Source organism: Gymnogyps californianus, chromosome 1 (genome assembly GCF_018139145.2).
Source record: "Gymnogyps californianus isolate 813 chromosome 1, ASM1813914v2, whole genome shotgun sequence".
Classification (NCBI taxonomy): Eukaryota; Metazoa; Chordata; class Aves; order Accipitriformes; family Cathartidae; genus Gymnogyps; species Gymnogyps californianus.
In genome coordinates, this window is record NC_059471.1 from 134,048,169 (window position 1) to 134,057,762 (window position 9,594).

The 9,594-nt window shown below is 44.6% G+C and overlaps 1 protein-coding gene across 1 annotated transcript; it reads left to right on the plus strand.

Annotated features, from left to right (window-relative positions):
• The first annotated feature begins 1,465 nt into the window (after positions 1-1,465).
• Positions 1,466-9,371, plus strand: FOXM1 (forkhead box M1). The gene is made up of 8 exons (XM_050907253.1): positions 1,466-2,044; positions 3,145-3,293; positions 3,512-3,730; positions 4,133-4,261; positions 4,846-4,890; positions 5,850-5,928; positions 6,383-6,564; positions 7,725-9,371. The coding sequence occupies exons 1-8, from the start codon at positions 1,495-1,497 to the stop codon at positions 8,772-8,774; spliced, it is 2,403 nt and encodes an 800-aa protein (XP_050763210.1). The 5' UTR covers positions 1,466-1,494; the 3' UTR covers positions 8,775-9,371.
• Positions 9,372-9,594: the final 223 nt, after the last annotated feature.

The window sequence follows — 9,594 nt, forward strand, 5'->3', positions numbered from 1 at the left end:
GCGGCTGGGAGAGGGAAACGTCTAGGCCCGGGGCGGAGGGGTCCTGGGGAAGCAGCCGGACTTACCGACGAGCGCGGCAGGGCTGGGGCTGGGGTGGGTCAAGAAGGAGCTAGGAGCCCTTTAGCGCTCCTGTCCTTACCACCCCCGGGGCCGTGGGCATACAGGGTTGCTCCTGAGGCTATACTGGTGGTAGGAGCTCGAGGCCTTCTTAGGAAGTGGCCCGCTCCTGTAGGGAATGCAACCTTTTGGAGGCTGGATAAAGGTTACTCTTTTGTCGTTGTCTTACGGGGATCTCTCTTTAAGAGAGTGGAGCAGATCGCAAAGGGCCATGTGTGTGCCTGGGTGCTACAACCCGTGTGTAATGCTGAACATTTCTATTGGTGGCCTCTGGCTGCTGTGCAGCCCCTGATCGCAGGGCTGTCAGCTCCCTGCACGTAGGGCATCAACTCAGTTTTGTATCTGCCAGACTCTTTCCGGTTTGCGTCTGTGTAGGTGATTCCTACTGAGAACTTTCTTGTTTACTAGCTGGCCCAGTCAAATCTACTGATGCAAAAGGCCTCTTTTTTTTGTTATTTGTTTCTATTCTGCCTGCCATCCCTAATGATAAACAAGAAGTACAATTTGTCTATTTTTGTGCTGATATAGTTTGCTGCAAGAGACAGCCTCCGCCTAATTCTTGAATTTCTAAGTGGTGTTCTCAGAAGGGACACACTGCATCTTACCCTGAAGGCAGTATCTCTGAATTTTATCTCCTCTGCTTTCTGCTTTATAATCTAAATTGTTTATTGTCCAAAAGTTTGACGTTTAAATTGTATGCTGCCCAATGATGAATTTATCTGGTTCTTGACAAATCTACAGAAGGAATGACTAAAGCATTTACTTTACATTTATTTTAAAACACCTAACTTCTGCTGCATTTATTGTGTGCCTTTTTAGTGTTTGGGACAATCTCTGCTTCCCAGATCTTAAACCATCTATTAAATTCCCTTTTCTCTCAGGTTGTATGATCTGCTGGTTACAGCAATGAGATATAAGAATCAGGACTGCTATTTCTATGTTCTAGCTTCTCTCCCCTCCAGCTTGCTGGCTGATGCTGGTCAAGTCACTTTACAGATAAGTCTTAGTCTCCCTTTCTGTAAAGCACATACAGATACTTTCCTCATTATTATGTACTCTGTGGCTCCCAATTTGTGATGCAAATTATCTACTCTGCCAATATCTCTCCTGTCCTGCTTACACAAGGTGTGGATAAAGGAGGTACAGTACTATTTTACAATAGAGTCGTCAACCTTATTAAATGCTTTCATTTTTTATTTTCCTTCCTTGTTTTTAGCTTTGTAGCAATTGCTGAGAATGTGTGCTCTGTGGGAGGCCTGTGGTGATTTGCTGCACTTTTCCTGGCTGTTCCTGCCCTCTGCACTCTTATGTTGCATCTTTTGTTTTGCAGGATTTTTTCTTGTCCTTTTCAATGGAGAGTGATTGTATAGATCAATAATGAGGACCAGCCCTCGCAGGCCCTTAATTCTCAAAAGACGGAAACTGACCCTCCCACAGAAGGATGCATCCAGTACCTCAAGAAGAGATGAGAACAGTGGTCAGGATGAAAAGACTCCTAAGCAAGAGCACAGCCAGGAGGACCAACACAACAGCCAACCCAGAGACAAAATGGACCGTGGCCTGCAGAAATTCCCAGCAGGAATAAAGATAATTGACCATCCTACCATGCCCAACACGCAAGTGGTGGCCATCCCTGCAAATGCTGATATCCAGAGCATCATAGAGGCACTGACAGCAAAAGGAAAAGAATGTGGCAACAATGGGCCCAACAAGTTCATTCTCATTAGCAGTGGGGGCACCTCCCGTTCAGCAGGTCCAACACCATCACAGCATCTCCCATCAGAGAAGAAACCCAGTGCAGCAACCAAGGCTGCAGATGGTCAAGAAAGAGAGAAGAATGTTACACAGGCACCTGGTCTTGCAGGAGGGACAATGCTCTGGCATTCAGGGATTGACTCTGTGGCTGGACAGGAACAAGAGAGCAAAGGTATGTAACCTTTACCCTTTTTTTTGTCCTGACAGACAAAGAGATGTGAAGTGGGCCAATGACTGTAGTGCTTGGATCTCAGTATGCAGTAATGAAAACTATTTTGTTAATTACAAAATAGCTATGGCTTTGATTCTAATAATCTACATAGCTATGCATATGTAGTGAAGTCTGAAGGATCTTAGTGGATATATTTTTGGTGGAAGAGATGGCATATAAAGGTGTATAGCAAAACAGAATTTTAGTGCTGGGGAAAAAAAGAAGGGCTGGCTTGAGGAAATCAAGTCTAGAAGAACAAAAGACTAAGTTTCATTTAGCAAAAGGGTTATGGCTGAATTCAAGACTAACGTAGAATACCCTAGTCAGTGACAAAACATATGGGCCTAGAGCTTTGAAAAAGAGATTATTCCCATCCTTTAATAACTAAGTGGCAAGTCTGTTTCCTCCTTGGCTGTCTCATGAAGCTGCTGAATAAATGTTAGAAGGGGGATGGATTTTACTTTGAAACACTGCTCAGATCAAATTTGTATTTGCAACTTAAAATAGCTATGTAGCTTTTGGGCTGTAGTAAATCTTATCCCACAGTATAGCATTGTCTGACAGGAACCCATAGACAGCTGCAATAGCTGCATTGCTACAGCGAACCTCACCAGAAATAACAAAACTTTGTTAGTTTTTATTGCTGCAGTTCAAAAACCTGGAGACATCTGAGCTTCTGACTTGGGTATTGTGCTACATCTTTCAGTTGGAGTTTGTCACCAGTTTTCTTGGCCTCTGCTTACTCTCCTTTAGCTAAAAATACTTGAATTCTTGAAGTACTGGATCAACATTGTCCTGTTTTGGTTGAGAGCAATAGTCTGGTTTGAATGTTTGTTTTTAAGGCTGCAACTTTTTTCAGAAATTGGGCAGATTCACATGAAATCAGGAATTCAAGGTTGAATTCCTTCCACAAGAAATGTTAGCATTGCAATATCTTGTCCCCTTGAGACAGGGATACCTCGTTTAGAAGTGTGACTAGTGCCTTCCTTTTGGCACTTGAGGTGAAGGGGGAAGAGGGTTACTTGTGAGCAAGTAGAGCTATGGGCTTGTTATCCCAACAGGCAGTGGCGAGACAATGAGCTCTGTGTTGGACAACAGTCTAACAAACATCCAGTGGCTGGGGAAGATGAGATCTGATGGGCTAAGTCCCTGTTCTGTGAAGCAAGACATGGAGAAAGAGAACCAGACGCCTCTGCGGGAAAGAATCAAGGTAAGTAGGAGAAGACAACAGAAAATGTAGCAAAACTTTTGTTAGGGAAGTAATCCAGTGGATCAGAAGACTTGCAAGAACTAGACTTCACCATCCCTAAGTAACCCGAGTTTGGCCCTTACTGATTTGAGTAGCAGAACCTGGAGGATCCAGGGATGTTCCATGGCCCTTCTTGTCAACTTTGTGAGCGCTCATGTATCATTCTTTCTGTCTCTCAGATTGAAGAAGATTCTGCTGCTGCTGCTGCTATTCCTACCACTGCCGCCTCCTCCTCATGGCAGGATTCAGTATCAGAACGACCTCCTTACTCCTACATGGCCATGATCCAGTTTGCCATCAACAGCACTGAGAAGAAGCGTATGACTCTGAAGGACATCTATACCTGGATTGAGGATCATTTCCCATATTTTAAACACGTGGCTAAGCCAGGCTGGAAGGTAACAAGCAGGCCCTCAAGTTGCTGTGGGCCACAGGGTGATATTATAAGCCGCCTGGATGAAAATGAAAAGTTGTTCCCCAGCCTGCAGAGCAAGATGGAAATTAATTTAAACACCACACTCCAAATACCCTCTCATTCCAGATGTTCCCTGTTCCACTTCTTGTATCCCTTTTCTCATTCCACTTAGGCAAGATGATGGGATGTTTGATTGCTGGAGTAAGAACAGGGATCTCAAGAGTAGATAGAATAAGAGACCGATGAGAGAGTTGGCTGGGTATGCAGTGAATGTGAAGGTCTATGTTGTCTACACTTTGGAATGTAATCCCTCTGCCAGGGCAGTCATGTCTGAGGCAGGCCTTGCTGTGCTTTTCAATCTCCCCCCTTACTCCTTTCTCCCCAGAACTCCATTCGGCACAACCTGTCCCTTCATGATATGTTTGTCCGTGAGACGTCTGCTAATGGTAAAATCTCATTCTGGACTATTCACCCTGATGCAAACCGTTGCCTAACATTGGACCAGGTATTTAAGGTGAGTGCCTCATGCAAAGAAAATGGGACAGGCTATCCAGTTCCTAAATGCCACACTAGCCAGATACACTTTATTTTAACAGGAAGGTTAAGCTGCTTTGACATCAGCCTTTTTGTAGAAGCTGGATTCAGTCACTTCTCTTGACAAATAGACAAGCTCTGTATTTGAAAGAAAAGGTGCTGTGGCTGTGCATATGAACTGGAGCTTCTGTGGGATGTGTTTATTCTTCAGGTGGTGTGCCAAATGTAATAGTGAGCTTGTTCAACTTCTTTCCATGGGCCTGAATGAAATTGCTAGTGAGAAGCTTTCCACTGAAGTCAACCAGGAGTTCCTATGCTGTTTGATTAGACAGTCAGGATGGAATTGCCTATCCCAGCTAGGTATTTTCGGAAGTACCGTTTTGTGGGAGAAACAGAGCTTGTGAGTCTGGTATAGGTGTGTTTAGATTCTGTGTTTTCTGTAGTGGGTGGGCAGATTGACTCTTGTTTGCTCAGATTATACAAGTTTAAAATGTCCCATTTGTTCCCCCTTTGGTTGATAACTTCATCTTATTTTTCTCCCTCTCAACGCCTTGCTGCCACCAGCCGCCGGACTTGGGGTCACCAACATCGCCTGAGCAGTCTGAATCAGTAAGACTTGCCCTCTGGCTCGGGGCTTGGGCTTCCATTCTCCTCTTGCCAGTCACTGAAGGAAATGACAAGAAGCTCGGGGAGGGGGACTGGGTCACTGCTGCACCTAGTCATACAGCTCCATGCACACCCTTTTTGGAGAAGGGAGTTGAGCCAAAGGTTAATTGCCTTCAGATGATATGCTCTCTACAGCTGGTAGAGCTGTACGGCTTTGAGCAACTAGAAGTGTACTGCTGAAGCAGGCTGCAATGGGCACCAACAGGCTTCAGAGAACAAGCCCAGACAGAGATTTCTGGTAAAATCCTCATCTACATGGCAGCAGTCCCAGTCTGTTCTGGGGCTCAGATCCAGAGACAATAGGATCTCTCTGTGCTCCTTTTTCATTTTGGAACCCAGCTGCATTGTGACTCTCAGAAGGATGAACCTGTTTGCTGTCTCTCTTGCATTCAGCAGTTTTAACAACGACAGATTTGCAAGCAGCCAGTCAAACACTTTTCTGTCACGGCTACAGCCCTGGCCTTCTTTCCATCTGCTTAGACTTCTGATTCCTCTGTTGCCTCTGCTACTCCACTTGAACATCTATGTGGTCTATGGTTTGTATAGAGATCCAATATACAATAAAGCTATCCTATTCACCTTTCCTCAGGCACTGAGGACACCGAAACCAGGTCACTTCTGCAGTAGAGTCCGCAGCCGGAGCAGCTCTGTCATGCCATCTCTTTTTCTACACAGCTTTTGGTTGGCAGCTGGCTATGAGATGGCATGGCTGCAAAACAGCAAGTGGCACAGAGATAGAGCTGGCACGAGTGCTGGGTGCTCACAGCTGCTCCCTCTGTATTAGCGCAGCACAGGCTTCTGAATTTGCAGTTCTGAATGAGGCAGCAGAATAAAGATGGATTCTTCTCTTTAAATCTCTTTCTTTTCTCCTTCTCCTCTTTCTTGTTTCATAATGACTGCAGCAGCAAAAGAGACATCTTCCAGATCCCCAGAAGAACATGGGAAGCAACAGCAGCAGCAAAACTGAACCCCAGAATGCACGTAAGTGTCTACATCAGCCTAGGCCAAAGAGAATCAGTCCCATAAATCTGGGGCACTCTCCCAGATTCTTTTAGGAATAAAAGTAGAAATTGTTATCCAGATTTGCCAGCTTTTAGGCTTCATACTGTCAGGTTTGGAGCTGAAGGCAGTGTTGCTGTGTCTGAGAGAGGATGTGATGGGGAGATGGAGGGGATTGGGTATTCAAATGGAGTGAGAGCAGAGCTTGCCCCAACTTGAGGGCTAGGATCTGTATGAAGGACTATTTTTCTTGTTGATCAGGCCTTCTGGCTTGGGATTTGTATCCTCAAAATTAGCAGAGAAGGCAGGGGAGCCTATCTCTGATCAGACATTTATTTTTGGGGTATTTAGAAGTTCTTCCTGTTAGATTGCCTGGGTTTCAAGAGGTAGTAGAGGAAGGGCAAGAGACTAGTGAGTCCATTCTTTTCCCTTCCAGGCCGAAAGATGAAGCCTTTGCTTCCTCGCATCAACTCCTACCTGGTTCCAATCCAGTTTCCTTTGAGTCAGCCTCTTGTCTTGCAGCCTTCTGTGAAGGTTCCTCTATCCATGGCACAGGCAGCATCCCTCAACAGCTCAGAGACTTTCCGGAGCAATAAGCGTGTGCGCATTGCTCCAAAGGTTGGTTTCTTGTTTCTTGTTTTCTGAGGGTTTTTTTGTTTGGTTCTTTTGAGGGTGATGGTGGGTTTTTTTGTTGTTTGGGGTTTTTTGATTGGTTGGTTGGGTTTTTTCTTTTTTCTTTTCTATAGCTCTTGCCTTCTATGGACCCTGTTCTTCATATGGTTCCTTTGTGCATCTTTACTAGGTGCTCTGAAACTCTAAGCTTATATTAAGGAGCTAGCCAGTGACAATCCTTGCTGTCCTTTTCTGTCTCTAGGGTGACTATTACCTGCTAGTTGACTTGCTATAAGGATGTTACTATAATTCACTAGAGGAGGCGGCTCTATGGATTGGTCAAGACAATTTTTCCCTACTGCTTGGATGTGAAGAAGTAAGAATGGGAGAAATGGCTTTGTTCTGCCCCTAAAACATTCAGATTTTTGATAGCTCTGAAGAGACACATAACATAGGGAACTTCTTCTGAAAGAGCATTTATTTGCATGTAGTCTCTTCCCAGAGGCTTTCATTACCTGCTGTTTGCTAATTCTGTGGAGTTCCCAGTTATTCTGGGCTCAAGCAAAACAGCTATTAAACAGGTCTTTCTCATGGCATCTCACTGACTGCTCTTGGATGCTTAGACATTGGAAAGCTTTAACTTCTTCCATCCAGTCTAACCATAATCCTATTTTCCTTTGTGTGCCTGCTGCTTTATGTTCTCTCTTGCTATGATTTATCTTTCCCCTGTGCTCTTTTTCTTTCAATAACCTCAAATTTTTTCTTTTCTTTTTCCTTGATTTCTGGGAAAGCTGTCCTCATTCATTTTGTTATTTCACATGTAGATAGTGTAAGGAGGAATCAAAGGGGTTACACTTTTCCAGAGATATTTGGCTCTCCTTCTGCCTGTACTAGAAGTTCCTCGTAGTAGAGGTGCTCTGAAGGGCATGACTTCCAGTCACTTAGCTAAAATCCTTCCCATGTGATCTGTAGGCTTCTTTGTATCAACTTTGCACAGAGATCAATCTCTCTCTCTCATTATAGTTACTGTTTTCTGAAGATCCTCCTCTTACCTGTTCTGCTGTCCTTAAGTGCCAATCTTTCTTTTCTTCCTTCCACTATCATTTGGATTTTGGGTGGCTTATATCCTTGCTTACTGACTGCATATCACTTGTGTTTCTTTGTAGATGTCACTCTCTACAGAAGAGTCATCCTCTTTACCCATGGCTACTGTCAAGGAGGAGAGTCAATGTGATGAAGGTTTATTTTCCCCAACCCATTCCCTGAAGGAGAGCTCCCAGCCTGATGAGGAATCAGCTTCTTTCCCTGAGAGCGTCTGTATAAAGGAGGAAGAAGGCTCTCAACTGGATGACTGGCTGTCCCCGTTTGCCTCAACCCTAATGGTAAAGGAAGAGCCAGGCTTGTTCCTCCCAGTCTCATCCACAAAGGAGAAGAAACAATTTACCATACTGAAGTCACCATCTAAGGGTGTTTCTGACATGTTAGTTATAAAGAGGCGGGAAAGGCGGGAAATGGGCAGATCCAGAAGGAAACAACGCCTAGCACTGCCTTGCTCAGAAGAGCCTGTCCTTGTTTTGCCAGAAAGCAATGGCTTTGACTCTTTCCGGTTAGGGGCAGACCGCCCCTTCCTGCAGGAAGGCCAGCCTCTTGAGAATGTATTGCAGCTCAGCTGCTTGCAGGGGGAAGAGGGGCCCTTTAAAACACCAGTCAAGGAGATGTTCAGCAAATTGCCAGTTTCCTCCACTCCCAGTAAAGTCTCAGCAACTACTACCCCCCCACTAGGGGGCCTTGACCCCTGGAAGTCTGCATCCTTAGCCAAGGGAAGTCACGAGCTGGACTTCAGTCCAGTGAGAACCCTTCAGTTGCCATTCACACCCCTCCAGGAGAACCAGGACTTGCTGGGTTTTAACAGCACACCCCTTAAAAATCCCCTCTTTGAGTCCCCGCGGGAACTGCTCAATACAGAATCCAGTGACATGGTGCATGCCCCCCTCACAAGCTCTCCAGCTTTTATTCATGAGTCTACTAAGCAATCATCTGTTGAACTGCCAGCCTCTGGCTTTACTGAAAACCGATCACTCATGGAGGGCCTTATCCTGGACACCATGAATGACAGTCTGAGCAAAATCCTTCTAGATATCAGCTTTCCTGGTCTTGAGGATGAAAACTTAGGAACAGATATTAGCTGGTCTCAGCTCATACCTGAACTGAAGTAAACTGGCCTGAGGACTGAATTTGGCTTGTTCTAATGTTACAGAAAGCACTCTACTCTTCTCAGATCTGTTCACATAGTTTAAGGAGACTGTCTGCTTTTGACTAATTCCTACATCCATGGGAACAGAGGGCATTATTGACTCCTGCGAAGCTGGGAGGCAGGCCCATTGGCTGCTATGAGCTCCATTTATAAGCTGCAATAGACTTTATGTGGAACAAGATAGAACCTCTCTAACCTTGTGCTAGAGATGAGAGTCCCTGGAGAGAGGTTATCAAAAGAACATCTAGGTAGGCCCTGAATGGCATTTGCTACTCAAGGTATCAGAGGAAATGGATGCACTCCTCAGTTATGTACAATAGAAAAGAGCCTGGGAACGTCCTCCTAGCTCTGTCCTTACTTCCCTTTACTTTGTTCTCCTATTATTTAGTATCTTCTGTGTAGTATTAATGGCTGTAAATACTGTACATTCCTTAAATTAGCCCTTAATTATAATAATAATTTTATTCTTGTAGGGTCATGGAGGTATTTGGGCTGGTAAAGGGTTTGACTTAGTGTTGTCCGTATGTTCCACACCTCCTGTATTCTTCTACCCTAGAAGACAGCCCAAAATACTTTTTTTTTTTTTTTTTTTTTTTCTTCTTTGACTTCAGAAACACAGTGGTCTAGACTGTTCTGAAAGTTGCTGGGGTAAAGATCTGAAAAATCACCTATATATGAATTACAGCACAAAATCTTGGTTTGGCTTCCTTTTCACAAGCTGGAATGGAGAAGAGCTTGGATCAAGCTGTATAGCTCTTCTGGTTCCAGAGTCCTATTATTAG

Excerpts from the sequence above, each read along its gene's own strand:
- FOXM1 (XM_050907253.1), top strand. The coding sequence starts at position 1,495 with ATGAGGACCAGCCCTCGCAGGCCCTTAATTCTCAAAAGACGGAAACTG. Across the intron at positions 4,891-5,849 it reads CGCCTGAGCAGTCTGAATCA|CAGCAAAAGAGACATCTTCC; the intron begins GTAAGACTTGCC and ends TAATGACTGCAG. Across the intron at positions 6,565-7,724 it reads GTGTGCGCATTGCTCCAAAG|ATGTCACTCTCTACAGAAGA; the intron begins GTTGGTTTCTTG and ends GTTTCTTTGTAG.